Source organism: Molothrus aeneus, chromosome 1, assembly GCF_037042795.1.
Source record: "Molothrus aeneus isolate 106 chromosome 1, BPBGC_Maene_1.0, whole genome shotgun sequence".
Lineage (NCBI taxonomy): Eukaryota > Metazoa > Chordata > Aves > Passeriformes > Icteridae > Molothrus > Molothrus aeneus.
Window position 1 is genome coordinate 82,111,005 of NC_089646.1, and position 15,666 is coordinate 82,126,670.

Genomic DNA, 15,666 nt, shown 5'->3' on the forward strand with positions numbered 1-15,666 from the left:
CTCCTGATCAGTTTAGGCAGATCAGCTTGATGAAAACAGCTTTCCTCAGCCACTGACAGATGTCTTACTGTCTATCTAGCACCAGATCTAATGCTTACCCTCTCCCTTCAGCTCAGAACTATTTGATACTTATGTGACATTAGCTGATTTTTAACTTTGCTTTGCTGATCAGGTCTACACGTCTCAAACCTGAACAAGAGATTTAGACATCAGCTGAAACAGCTAATTTCAAATAAAATTGCACCTCCACTCTTCTCCAGTCTCCCTTGACCATGAAGACTGAGTTTTAGTTGGCATTTTGGTCTTAATGATGAATTATTAGGTGTGGCATGGTTAGACACTCTTTATCTCCATATCTTAACGGCTACATTTTGCCTTTTGCTACTGAAATGGCTCATGGAAGTAAATGCAGTTAACGGACTCTGCTATTAAGTACATGTTGCTTGGAGATATAATAATGATACTTCAGAGTCTCTCCCACAATTTGCTAATGCAAAATTCACAATCACATTTAAAGTCATTTTTGCTAGTCAAACTATTAAGGTTTAATTTCAAGGTGGGAATTCTACCTAAAATTACCATCTCATGAATATCATGGAACATGATTATTTGTAACTCTGTAACATTGCTTATAAGGCACTAAGACTTTAAAATGCAGCCTATTAGGCATTACTGTAACATTCAGTCCACATAAAACTGGATGTGAACCAATAAAATTAAAACCTTTTTCTAAAAATTATGTACAGAACAACTCCTTTTTTTCTTACTAGAATGTCTTTTACTGCTTGAAGGCCAAGTTTGAAGTGGGCTGTAAGCACTAGTAGTACTTTAGTCTAAGTGAAAAACAGTCGTTGACTATATCTCCTTTTACATTTTTTTACTTAATAAATAACCATATGCACGAAGCCTAAATCAAGGTATAATTTAAACCCAAGCAGGTTCTTTATTTTCTTCTGATATCTTTACAGAGTTTAAAAAAAGAGAAAATCTAGCCTGATCTTCATTTTACAGGTTACTAAATCTCTGAGATTTTTGCTGTTGTATAACTTTTGCATGGCTAAAGGTTATAATTCAAAGAGTTTTCAGCTAATGGACAATCAACAGCTTTTCAGAATAATTGTTTCCATTGCTAACTGCTTTCACTGATGAAAAGTCAATTTATATTCAGTTTTATATTATTTTCAGCCACTGCTTCTTTGAGTTTCTCCTCTCCCACCCTTACACACTAAATTCACTTAGGTGAATTTTAGATTTTGGAAATGGAATTGGTTTTGTGTTTCTCTCCTCTCCTTCAAACAAAGCAGGAAAAAGAAAGAACAGAAAATCAACATTAACAAGACTAGAAAAATTTAACAATAAAATGGAGAGAACATTCTACCAACTATTTCAAGTGTTCACATTTAAAAGCCCACATTACATCATTTGGACAAGTTTAGTACTTAGGGTAATACCTGATTGATTAAGGGTCCCCTGAAATATGGGAAAACAAAATAAAACAGTGTAGGCATTATCAATATCTAAGTCCTTTATAAATCCTAAGTAACAAAAGTACCAGCAACTCAAGCAAGCATTAGGGTTGCAATTTCAAAAGCACTGAACCTCACTCACTTGAAACGTGAATATTTATGCATTGATGTTGTGATGAAAACATTGCCTAAATAAATGTCAGAGTTCCCACTTTGCAGATGCAGAACTGAACTGAACACTTTCACGGGTTTACAAACAGAATCCACCTTAGCCAACAGGGCAAAACAACGGAAGACTTTTGATCCCATGTACTGCTCATCCCATTAGACAACAGACCTTTCAGACTAAATGAGATCATTAAGATTCATGCTTTAGGCAATCTAATGACAGATTTACTCTATAATTGCTTACAGATTTACTCTATAATTTACTCTATAGTTGCAAAGGAATAATAAAATTACATAGATTTTCTGTTAGGAGAGAAAAGCACAGATGAAGTAACTTGAGTAAACATAAGCCCTAATGAATTTGTAGGTCAGTACTTTTGAAGTTTTAACGTAACTCTGAATTCTTTTATTATTTAAAAAAATCAAGCAAGTGAAACCAATAATGTACACATTATGATAATTTTGGGGTCAGCAGAGAAGCATCACAAAACTGAATAAAGCTTGGTTTGTTTCACACAAAGTCTTCCACAAATTCTGTGAGGAGATACTTCATTCTCTCAGCAATGCTGCTTTTCTAAGTGACACACAGATGACTAAGGGACTTGTGCAATTCAAACCTGAGATTTAATTGTTTTCTGTTCATTATAAATAATATTTTTCTTTAACAAATTTAGCCAGGGTCTGAGCTCTTTTTGAGCATCCGGTTTGCAGAGGTCTCAACTACACAGTATGTTTTCCTTTGCTCTGCTTTACATTTCTGTCTCAGCCAATTGCCATGCAGGTTCCTGGCATAGCAACAGGCCATAAATTTAACATCTAAACCAATACTGAATAACAACAACAACAAATCTTAAATGGACAAAAAACCAGGAAAAAATACCCCTTTTCCCCTTACCATGTTGAATACAGCCATGGTTAATATTATAGCAGTGGTTGTCAATGTAAGAGTGATCCTTGGCCAAGGACGGTTTGCAATTATTCCAGATGATTTCAGGATCCACAACAATGAAGCTGATGCTTTCTTGCTACATTGCTAAGTGCAAACAGTTTGGAAAAGAGAAAAAAAAAAAGATCTTTAGTATATTTAATTAGTATAAACAAGGGTAGAATTAGGGTATGTCAAGACTGAGTGCAGTAATAATCTTACAGTATTGCACAGAACTATTTAACTATTATAGTCTCACGAGAATGACAGATGATGATTAAACATGAACACAAAGAAAAATTTATTTAAAATATCTACCATATTATCACTTCCATTAAATAATTATAATTTGCAAATACCTTACTAAATATTCAATACGTATTACTAATAATAGCAAAATACAGAGCTGACAGCAGTGTCATTACCTTTAACATCATCAAAACCTCAAAAATGAACTGACTTGCCTTGACTGAATTGAAAGAGTCATGTTTAGTAGCCTCTGGAAACTTCAAAATGTAAATAATGACTCTGCAAAGTCTCTGACACAGAATAAAGGCTAGATGTATCCCTGGCAGCCCACAAAACAGGAAAGCTTTCAGGCTTTTCTTTCATCTTCTTGGAGTCTTATTTGATAATTATTTTAAATGGAAAATAACTCAGCAAAGCAAATCAACCTTCCCTAAAACTATCCAGAAGGCAAACAAGCATTTCATAAAAAACTGGATGTAAAATTTGACAAAAAATATTTAGTGAATAGAAAAATTTTCTTGTATAATAAGAAAAATTAACAATAAAAAACTCTGACTCATTTAATCTGTTTCTAAGAAGACATTGCAAAGTCTCCATTCATACATGTATAGTGCCTAGAGGCACAAGCGGCTTACAAAGAATAAACAAGGATTTGTGACGCATCCAATAAACATTAATTTTCCCAAAACTTTAACAATGAGGAGATAAGGTTGCCTAGAAGCATCTTGTGCCCTTTCCAAATGTCAAATTCAGTTTTATGCAAACTCCTGTAAAAAAGGCAAAGAAAATTTAAGGAACATGACAATCCCACAAAATTAATTGCTTTTTTTCAATGTGTGTTTTCTATTTACTTAATATTATCTGAGATGGCTTTACATATTGTTTTCACCCTTGCCCCAGCCATCAGCAGAGATACAAGCTTAGGAAGTCTCAAAAATGGGTACTCAAACATGAAAAACTAACAAACATAGAACTTATTTTACAGTACTGATCTATTTGTTCAGGTTCAATAGCTAAGGCACATCATGCTAAATTACACCAGTACCCTACATGTGGGGTGTATTTTGCATGACAATCTTTATCATTCTGCACGTATCTATTCTGCTCCTAATTATACATTATTTGGACAAATCCACTGTATATGCAGAGCTTTTTCACATATTGTTTCCATTTATGACAGGGAGTTTTGCATACTGAATTGGACAGATTCTGAATTCAGTTCCAGGAAGGTCAAAACAATCACTGGAATCTTAAGGATGGACAAAAAAAAGGGAAAATATCAGGCAACTTTTATATAAACATTACTCTTCTCCCTTACTAGAAACCCACCCAAAAACATAAACTCAAAGGATCTGCATTTTTGAACAAAAAATTCCTGCTCAAAAGCCTTTTTGACTCCCCAACCTTGTTCTTCAGTCCTAAGTACATAGCAGATTTCAAGATAATTTGAAATCACACATAGATTTTACAAAAATTTTGTCATCCCTCCCACTTCAATATAGTAAAAAGCACAAAGTATTGATTGCTGCTGTTGCTACAGGAGGGAAGTGTTCCGATGGATGCAGGGAATGGATCGGAGTAAAAATGAATCATTCTAGTCTTCAATGAATCTGTCTAGTCTGCCTAAAACCCAATTAGTCAGGGAGCATGGATTTATGGCAAATTAAAACAGTCATGAAATCGTGCCCTAATTACTCTTTACCTTTATTATTGCTCACCTGGAGCTTTACTACGACTTAACCTACATTGTTCTGTGACTTTCTTGAAAATTTAAAAGCAGCTGGATAAGTTTAAATTGCCTTAGACACAGAAAAGTAGACAAGTACACTGAGAAAGTACTAGGAATATAAAATAGCTAAGAAGTTATATATATATGTAAAGCTGTACACTGTAGTCTTCCTGAATTACATTACATTACATACTGTTCAAGGAAAGCCTTTAGGACTAGAAATTCCAAGAAAATAAACTAATGATGGAAATAAATTATATGGTCTAAACAAGATAAATTGAATTATGAATTTTACAGGGTTTATGCTACCTGATGAGAACCTGATCAAATCAAATACAAATGGTGATGATCAAAAGGGCAATGACAGTTGATGAGTAACATCATCAACAGAAGCCACTGAGTTTGCTGCTTTTAAGATGACTGAAAGAGGTTGCTGCAGTCATGATTTCTGATAGGAAATTTACCAAGAAGCTTCAATGAAAAATCTTCCTTTCCAGGATGCCCTGCCTTTTAAGAGTGATTCCTGCCTAAAAGGCTAGCAGGCTAGCACAGGATAGGCAATTTTGCTAGTGGGCAGAAACTTGGAATTGTGTAAAACACAATGGTATATCTTAAGGCCATTGTGGGTATGTGGAAAACTTACATGGCATTTAGGGAATGGGACACAGGAGAGGAAAGGAAGGCATAAATGTAGATCAGATATGTACAAATATAGGTAGATGGTGACGAGAAGGGATGAAAGGAAATGGATGCAGGTGAACACTTTTCTAAATGAGTGTATTGCATATTGTTATTAAATTCTGTCTCTAACCATCCTCTGTGTAAGTGCAGTCCTTATTCTGAGCCTGCATGTGTGTGAATGGCAGCAAACTTCATGCTGGACTAGATGGCAAGGGGCACAGGATGGGTGTCACTGGAGAGAGATCATGTAGGTGAGCAACTGAAGGTGTCAGGAGCTGAGCTGTCTCAGACCAGTCCCTGAGGAAACCCACAGGGTGTGTGGGGGAGTGTGTGCATAACCACAAAGAAAATTCAAACAGAACTGGCTGGCAAGCAGAAGATCTACATTTGGAAAGACCCAAGGGTTGAACTAGTCACTTTGTAAAGGGGGCAGAGCCTGGGTATGGATACTGTATTGACTAAAATTCCAGATGTCAGACCCACGAGTGAAAGTGTGCCTGTGGATGATGGCAGTCAGGAAGTGTGTATCACATCAGACCTGATCCTCCAGAAAGAAGGAACTAGACCATCAGTGTGGATCGTGTTTACATGAGTGCTGCACATTGTTACATGGCTGCTGTAAGAGAGCTGTTCTGTCTGTGGATCTCTGAGATTGGTCCTCTGTGTATGGTGTACGCCCATTTTCCTATTGGGAACACATGCCCAGCCTTACTACAGGTTGCACCTCAGACTTCAGTGGGAGTGGGACAGGAGGATCCCCTCCCTGGGTTTTGAATTCCATCAAATCTTGCTTCAGTGAGTCGGGGAGGAGCACTTCCCAGCTCCTGACCTCCACTGGACCCAACAAGCTCTAGCAGCCCTTACTTTCAACTTCAAAACCTTAAATATCATGTCTCAGTAAAAAATGCAAAACCATGTTGGAAAAAAGGTGTTTTAGTGTTGTGTTTTAGTAGTGCTACACAATGTCAATTGAGTTTTCTCTACTCATATAAACAATTTGTGTTATCTTAACAGTTTGTGTTATCTTAATTCTGAGGATAAAACTAACTTTCACACAGAAAAAAATCTCTGCTGAACTTCAGTATCTAACTACAAGAATGTCGGCATCAAATGATGGTGACTTTTCAAACTTTTCTACTTTAACATCAGTGCTTCCAATTGTTAAATTTGAACTTTCTTTGTATTTGAAAGTAATAATTGAAAAAAATTACAGTATAGAATTGCTGAGACTACTTAGCAATGCCCATGCTGAGAACAGCATGTATTGCTGAGAACTTCCTTTGTTTTTAAAGTGTCTGGAAAACAGGTACAGGCTTATGTAATTTCTGTACTAAAATGCCTTGCAATAATTCCATTTTTTCTTTGTTTACAAGATTTTTGAACAATATCATCTGACCTTGCTAATATATTTTAGCAAGGAGAACTTATTGGACTGATTTTCTACACTTCTTCACAAAAATGTTTTCCTGATATCATTAGGAAAAAAAAACCCAACAAAAAACAAAGCAACTTTATCACTTAGAACAGGCCTGGAAAACAACATAAATTTCAGGAAACAATGTATCATTCATACAATGTGATTAATCAATAAGAGGGATTATTTCCATTGCTCTTCCTAAAATTACAAGACATTGATGGCTCTAGCCAGAAGAACAATGTGAGTTATGTTAAAAGTGCAACTTTAAAAATTAAGTTCTAGGTAGTTATTTCCACTTGTCAAACAGAAGCACAACAGAGTGATGTATTTCTTACCAGTCTGTTAATGCACAGCTCTGAGTTCTGGAGGGGGAAGAACCCTGTTTATTTAGCACATCTGCCCTCCCCACCTTATTTGTTAAGCCAGTGAGAGTCCTGAAAGGAAAACTTGTGACAAAACCCTAAAAATGTTTAAGCCATTGAGTAGATATTCCTTGGAAAACATGAAAAAATACACTGTTGAATAATAATTCTCTGTGTGAATAACAGATTTGCTGAACTTCATTTCACTTTTGAGCACTCCAGACCCAGCCCATATCTAGTACTACTGCAGCAGTTCAGTACTTCTGAAAATCTGGGGAATCCCTAGAAGCAGAACTGGAGGGGTGGTGGTAATCATTAAAACCACTCTTAAAAGCAGACTTAGGCAGGTTTATTTTGCTGATTCCATCATACATTTTTATTGTGTTATGTCTCCTTTGCAATTTTCTGAATAAAATGGAGAATGAGATTAAAGAAAGAATCAGTTGTTGAAAGCATGCAAGGAGGATAAAACATCAGATCTCAGTAGCATTAGAGAGTATCACAGTGTTTATTCTAAGTGGAGCTTGGTTCAGTGTTTATCATTTTCTGACTAGAAATAATAGGTATTTGTAGCATGAGAGGTGACTAATGTATTACCTTTTCATCTGAACGTGTTAAATCTGATATGACAGCACAGCATGATAATGAGTAATAGCTTATTTTGAATATTCAGGACATTAAAAATGTATCCTGTGTTGTCTTTCCACACACAAAAACCTACTTCAGCATTTAATAAGATGAATGCTGTCTTTTTGAGTGGGATCAAGGAACTGGTGCGAGAACTAATTGTGACAGCTATGTTGTAGATGAAAGACAATGTTTCAAGAGCTGTCACACTTCTTCAGATGCTAGTTGAGGTTGGAACATCTTCACTGAAAACTTCTTATTTACAGAAAAAGACAGTGAATCAGATTTTCTATAGTTCTATTGTTGTTCTTTTAATTTTGCATTCAAATACAACTCGATATTTTACCAATACTGATGCTTCAAATAATGCAATCAAGAGAAACAAAATTCAGATTTTTAACATGCTCATTTTCTCTCAGAGTTGAAGAAGACACCAAAGTTCAAACCCAAAGAACTTGCTGACAGAAATTACATTCACCTAAGCTTGGAGAAGAGGGATTTTGCTATACAGACACAAGCTTTAACTTTACATACTTATTAATGCTCCTTATGTTGACAAAAAGGACCAAAGTACTTCTAAAACAAGTACTGTAACACCAAGATTTTGAATTTCATGGTGGCACCTGTAAATCTAAGCCAGGAATTTTGAATCATATAAAATGCATCCAGATGAAAAGTCTACTCAACTTCTACCTCATGCAAGTGACTGGACAAAATCTAGAATCCTGAATAAAGAAATAACAGCAAAAACTAAAGTCAGCATCACATTTTTAATTTCACCATACTTTGCAGTGTTAATCATCCTTTACGATAGGTCATGTTAAAATGGCCATGTGGTTCACTTCAGCTGTGTCATTCAAAGGAAAGAACATGTCAGTGTTCCAGGCTGACCTGGAACAGAGGCTGGACAGAGTTAAGAAGGAATAAAGTAGGCATTTATTAAAAGACCTTCAAAGGATACACCTTGGGCAATACAAGAGCCCAGCCGTAGCTCTACCCAAGATGGATCCAAGATGGATGCGAGATGGATGATTGGTCACAAGTTTTCACTCTTTTATAAGTTTTGGTCCATTTACATACTGGGGTTAATTATCCAATTACAGCTTCAGGTTATGAAGTCCCATCTTGCCAATTTGCTCTCCTCAATTTGCCATTGTTTACACTTTTTGTGCCCCAAGCTGTAACTAAGTCCTTGGTTCTTGGGGTGGAAAAGGATTCTTTTGTCTAACTAAACTGTGGAGAGAACTTGCTAACATGCTATAAGAAATTCAGAGTCACACACCAAGGCAGTACGGAATCTGAAAAATGTGAAAGCTAAAACTAAAGGCATCATTTCAGTCCCCATAGAGGTTTGACAAGGTCTTTACCTTGTCAAGTCTCTATTCTAAATATCTACTAATAACAGGTAATTAATAATAGATAAATATCTAACAACAGTGAATATCTAACAGTAAATACAAATATGCCTTTAGGCAGTCAGAGTTCAGTCCTGGCACTTCCTGTGCTGCTTTCCTCACTCAAGAAAACATACAGTCACTGTGTTATATGCTACTTTAAGGTGTTCTCAGTCCCTCCCATCAATGTTTTAATTTTTCTCAGGAAATATTTAAGAGCCACCAGCTCCGAGAAGACTCAAACCTGAATGACATTTTAAGGACAATGCTCAGGGCACTGAACTAGAGGAAGGATTTCCAAATGCTGAGTTCTACATTGGCCAAGTCTCGATCTCCAAGGGAGATTCTACCATCTAAAAACTGTCTCACACAACAGGAGCTCTGATCTGAGCCCATATTCCAGTACTAGCACATCACAGGTATCAGCACTCAGGTAATACATGTACAGACCACTGAAAACAATGTGGATGTTCTGTTTTTCTGCTTTTTTAATAATCATAGGAAAAATTGTTTGCACACTAGGAAGCACACTTGGGTATTTGAAATTAACCTACAATCTCTCATCATGGTCAAAAACACTAAAGGGCAGCATTGCTGGATTTAAAGAATTATTAAAAGAGAATTTTTGGCAAAGCAGACTAAACAATGTGGTTTTCACCAAGTTAGGAAATTCTTCAGCTGGCTTCAATCATGTAACTAATGTTGTAAACATGTAACTCAAGAAGCTCAGTAAGAAGAAGGATTTTTGTTACTGAAATCAGTACACTTATAAAAATTCCTGAAGTCTGAACATGGTACTTAACTAAGTGGTGATGGATTTGCTGTTGTAGTGCCCCTATTAGAGACTCATCAGAATGACTTTTAGGATTGATGAGCCTCTTTCATGGACCCTGCTGTAGGTGCCAAAGTGCTTCTTTAGGTTTTCCTTGCCTAATCATCCCTGTTTTAATCTTCATTTAGTGGCAAAGCCTTACAATTGAAGAAACGAAAGGGCCTAGATCTTTCATCTACATCTGTATTAAAAGACACTCATTTCAAAGGCAAAACTCCAGATGGAAAATAATTTCCAAGTAGTGCTGGTGCTGACATTTCTCTCCTTACAAGAGCTTTTAAATATCTTTTGTGTACACAGTAGTTATAACTGTACCTAAGTACTAATGCCAATTGCTTTAAAATTAAATACAAACCCCTGCAAAAAAAAGTAAAGATCACTCTGAATGCAGTGATGTGGTGTAAATAATATGCTCTTTTCTAGCAGGAACAGGGCTCATGTACTGGCTGCCCTTTGTCAGAGACTTCAGTAACCTCAAATCAGAACATCTTTCTCGACTGTGAATCCAGTTATTTTCTGCTGTTTATTCTGTTGGTACCATGTTCTTCTAATTCCATTGTTCAATTGGGCATCTAAGAGAGACTATAAACATGTCCAGATCAGATGACATTACTTCTATCTTCTCTGTCAATTTAAGTAATCAAACAGGTTTGCAAGGTATAGGCTTATGCAGCAAAAAAAACCCATTTCATAATAATAAAATGTTACTGGCACAAAGAGAATGTCACATCAATTAAGTGCATGTATGTCCCAGCTAATGCAAATAGATTTTTGAGACAGTACTTGCACCAATGCATAAAGAACATCTGCTTGAGAAAAATACTTCTTTGGCCAGCTACCTCAGCTACCCCAAAGATTTTTCCTTTACATGCTTAGTGCGTTTTTTTTCCCCCACTGAATGCATTACATTTTCCAATGTATCATTTAGGTGCCAGATGATTGCTTCCTTGCCTTCACAGCAGGAGGTAAAACACATCTAACACTTACCAGGTCTGAGACATTTCACATGTATTCTATGAACTCATCTGTACTTCAAGAAGATAAAGGGAAGAGACACAGAAAATACCTGAGCTAAAGGACAATCACTGTCCTCTATTCCTCTATCTGGGAAAAAAAATGCCTCGACGGAAATGAAAAGAAAATATTCAAAGTTAATTAAAAAGAAGGGCTTACATTTAGAATATGAAAAAATAAGACAAAAAGGATCTTTGACTAAAAATATTCATAATCTTTAAGATTATGAGTATCTCTGAATACTGTAACTATCCAAAAAAAAATATTAAAAAAATTAATAGGCACAAAAAATAATTTGAATATAGAACATATAAATTCCTTTCAAGTTTCAGCATATATGCCATTTTAGCTAGGATTGAGCAAGGTTTAATGCCTATGGGCAAATGACTATTTCTGTGAGAACTGTCAGCTCTCCCTGCCCTTGGCCTGTTTGCCCAAGACCAGCAGGGGATGCCACAAAGACAGGCTCTGGAAGTCTGTAACCTCCTTATTTGTGCTTCTACGGTGCTGCATCGTTTGATGGAAAAATTCCTATTCTTCTCTAATGGCTGAATTATCACTTCGCCCCAGACTGAGCTGGGCCACGCTGCAGTGCTGCTGAACAGCAGAATCAATTAATAAACTCAGAGTGAAACAGTGAGCATAAATCTATACTTACAATATTGCAATTAAATTCCTTAAGAGCTAGTAATTTTAGCATTACAGTCTGGATCGAGTTTTTTGTTCTGCCAATGAAATGAAAATCACACAGAGAAATTTTTTCAATGTTGTTTTTTTGGGGGAATTAGTCTGTGGTGGTTACAGCCACATGTAATAGGTGAAGACTGAGAATGCAAAGTGTCAAAAGTACTAAGACAAGCACATATAACACAGTGATACCCAGGTGTCCTAAACTGAACTTAGATTTTGCTGTCTTTACTGGCATTTCAGGTCCCACTCTGTAAATATTTGACTGCTACTGCAGTTCTGGAGCTCAGGTTGCTGGTGAGGCCTGACCCTGGCTGGGCACCTTGGGAACACCAGGGCAAGAACGAGCCCAAAATGTTGGGCAGAGAGAGGAGGAGGGAACACAAAGAGAGAAACAGAAGAGGGAACCCCAAGGCTGGAGGAGCAGGCACGTCATGCTGGAGCACGACTCATGGAAGATCTGTGCTAGAGCAGGTGATGTTCCTGAAGGAACTGCAGCCTGTGGAGTCCTGAAAATTGAGTAGAGTGGAACTGGGAAAGGAAGGAGCAGCAGAGAAATGTCTATGCACCAACCACTCTCCCCTACTTGTTCTTGTTGACAGAAGGTAGAGGAATCTGGAGCAGAGGAGTGAAGGTAAATTTGGGAAAGGGAGGTGTAATGGTGTGGCTTTAATGTTTGGTTTTGTTTCTTACAATGCCAATCTATCCTAATTAGCAATAAATTACATCAATTATCCCCAAGTTCAATCTGCATTTTCTCTGAAAATAACTGGTCAGTGATCTCCCTGCCTTATCTCAAGCCATAAGCTTTCTCATTGTATTTTCCTACCCCATCCTTCTGAGTGAGGCAGAATGAGTGAGCAGCTGGGTGAGTGCCTGTAGCTAACTCACCAGATTTCATCTCTCAGGATCAGACAGGCACAAAAAATTCTTGGGTTTTTTGGTGCATTTTTAGATGAGAGATATTTGGTGATTTTAAACTCTGTAATTGTGTGTAAGTGCATGTACACACAAGCAAATCCACATTTACTACGTGCCTTCTATAAGGGAATCCAAAATGTACCTCTTTAGAAAAAGACGTGTGAAAAAGCCCCAAATAAACCCCAAACCTATTCAGCCTTAGGATGATAAAGCCTGATTTCTGTTAACAGTGTCACTGTTGTGTGAAAACTCAGATATCACTATTAGTTTCCTTGAAATTTTAGACTTTTACTTCTAAAAAAAAAAAAAACATTTACAGTGATGGGTCAGATTGTGCAATAAATATGCTACCAAAATATAACATAGGGTGTCACTGTGGTTAAAGCTGCAAAACAACGCTTGGATTTTGACACAAAGGAAGAAATCTTAGGGAGAGAACAAGGGAAAGGAAAACCTACTGCTTGTTTTGTTAGCTGTTTCCCAGGTTCTTGTCACCTTAAGGTGGGTTCTCGTCATCTTAAGAACTACATCCATGCACATGAAGGAAAGACAACACTGCATCAACTATGGTCATAACTTTCTGAAATCTTCTTAACAGCATAGTTTCTGTATTAGAGCAGCTGAACTCACAAAGACATGGACATAAATAACTCCTCTTCAAGTTGCTGAGGTTAGAACATGACAACTGGCAAGTCATCAGAAATGCAATGATGGGTCTCCATTGCTATTCACAGTATTTACAGTACTTATTGTGACATGGGCAAAAAGGCATTGAAAATAGGTGTAAGATTTTATTCAAGTGGCCCAAATCTACAACTCTGACTTGGGATATTGCTTAGCCATCTCTTTAAATGCAGAAAAATGTATTTGTATTCCTTCTAAGTAACACTATAAATAAAAGGCCCATGAGAATGTATGCCCCAGCACTTCTTGATACCATTTCATTAGCACCTCTTTTTCCTACTGGAAAAGGCTGGCTTTTCCTTGAAGGATTTTTTAAAATTAGCTTATTCAAGAACTGTACTCTGACTTCATCATTTTAGGCTCAATTTACTGTCAATAACAAACAGAAGTCAAGTATAACATTACCTAAGAACTAATTTTTGCTGTTAAGTAATAGCAACACCTCTAAGACCTCACTCTAGTGATTAAAAATATTTAAGATTATCATTGCATTATATTTCAGATTAATTCCTGAGCAGTGGCAGCATCCCTAACTTATTGGAAAGGTAACTAAAATGTATATTAATTATATTTTATTAAAAACATGTCCTGGTTAATTACAAGCCTCCTAAGAGAGAGAAATTATAAAAACCTACTTCCTCTGGGTTTTTTCTTTAACTACCTTGTCATACTGTTTTACTGCATACTGAAGTAATTGTCTTTCCCATGTGCTTTTTTAATAAAAGATCTTCTAGTTTTCTCTATGTGAACTTATGCAAAGACAGAGGAGGACAAGTGGGGATGCCATATCCAAATTGCATTCACTTTGTTACAAATCATGAAACTCCTTATCCTTATTATAAATGGAGTTCTGTGTTGGATCTATTTGAGAACTGAAAGGAGAGACATGCTGAAAGGCAAAATGGTTTGCCCAAATAGTGAATGAAATTCTTAAATTCAGCATAATATTACATACACTTATAGGTATTATAATAACACCTGGACCACACAGTGACAAAACTGGAAATTTACTAAAACATTTTTATATTTCAAATGAAATTGTTATGGTGAAATATTCTTTAAACTCAGAAAATGGTCTTATACAATACTTAAACAAATACACAGTCCTGCAAATTAAAGCAATCATAAGATAAGTCACCTCCTGTAAGCACAATAGCAAAAAAAAATTTGAAAAGGCAATCTATCAAACAATAATGAAAACCTCTCAGATGATCCAGTTTCATATGAGAAACAGAATATTAGTGTCAATACAGACAACTACTGCATTGGCATTTTCTGCTTTTCAGATAAATCAGGACATTTTACAAAAAACCAACATGGACAAAAGAATGCCCACAGGAGCCTGAGTATGCAAATCCTTCTTTCTTTAACTGGTACTCTGCGAAGGCAGAGTGACTTGGCAAAATCAGAACATGTTATTTCAAAGCACCCATCAACTAATGGATTAGATTGCCTTGAATACCTACCAAAAGCTGTCCAGCGAAACAGATAAACAAAATGAAGGAAAGAAAGAGAAATGCAGCTCCAAATGAAATTCCAAGAATAGATGTTCTGGAAGAAAAGGAAAACAGGTATTAATTTCTTGGTTACACATTTGCAACGTGAAATTTCTTTGTCTATAATACTGATGATATGAAAAAGTACTATATGCAAGTTGCAACTTCCAAACATCAACACCATGGAAAACCAATTCAAACCCTCTCCCGAATGGCAGGCATTTCCCCAGCCATTTTCTCACTTCAGGAATGCTTGAATTAAATTAATTCTAACTTGCAAAGTTATTAACATGAGAAGCTAATGATTTCCACATGTATAAAGACAGAGTACATTAAGAGAAGCAATGCCTTGTTTCATTTTAACTTTAGAAAGCCTGTACTAAAGAAGATCCTTGCTGCTTTAGTTTTGGTTTTTTTTTTTGGTTGATTTTACAATAATAAGAGAGCCTAATAGACACACAAAATAAACTTGCTGGTGGTGAACATTCCCCCCTAAATGCAGAAAACTGCACAGGTCAGTGATATCCATTTTCAGTGTCTTGCAGCAGAAGCTGTGATGCTGATCATCCTTACTCAGTGCTACCATTCATCCTTTTCTTGTGTGTTATAAATAGGAAGGTCTAGCCAAAGCAGCATCCCTGGATACTCAGTAAACAGAGAATCAGTAACAATCTGTGCATTTCTTCATTCATTCCTTCCTTCATTCATTCTGCACATGTGGAAATCTCTCTCTAGGAACACCACAGTAGAGCATAATTGCTCCATCAGGCACCATGTAAGAGCTTCTCAGCACATCTGCTTAAGGAAAGATCCAGTGGAACCTAGTTATATTTAATGAATGCCAAGAGAAGAAGACCAGAAGCTCTGGATCAACAGAGTTGTTTAAGCATGGGACCTAGATGCAGTCATGAAGTCCCTCACCTGAGTACCTGCTTTCAGATTTAGCCTCAGATTTGACACTTTTACAGAATTAAAAAAAAATAATTCTCAACTCCTTTGAGCCTCAGCAAACAT

The 15,666-nt window shown here is 36.5% G+C and overlaps 1 protein-coding gene across 1 annotated transcript in view; it reads right to left on the bottom strand.

The window, feature by feature from the left end:
- ADCY2 (adenylate cyclase 2) overlaps window positions 1–15,666 on the bottom strand; it is a 209,345-nt gene that overhangs the window by 31,349 nt on the left and 162,330 nt on the right. Inside the window, exons 15-16 of the mRNA XM_066559969.1 lie at window positions 14,623–14,707; window positions 2,530–2,667 (exon numbers count right to left, since the gene is read on the bottom strand). Of these exons, the coding sequence (XP_066416066.1) occupies window positions 2,530–2,667; window positions 14,623–14,707 (223 nt within the window). The remainder of the gene's footprint in view (window positions 1–2,529; window positions 2,668–14,622; window positions 14,708–15,666) is intronic.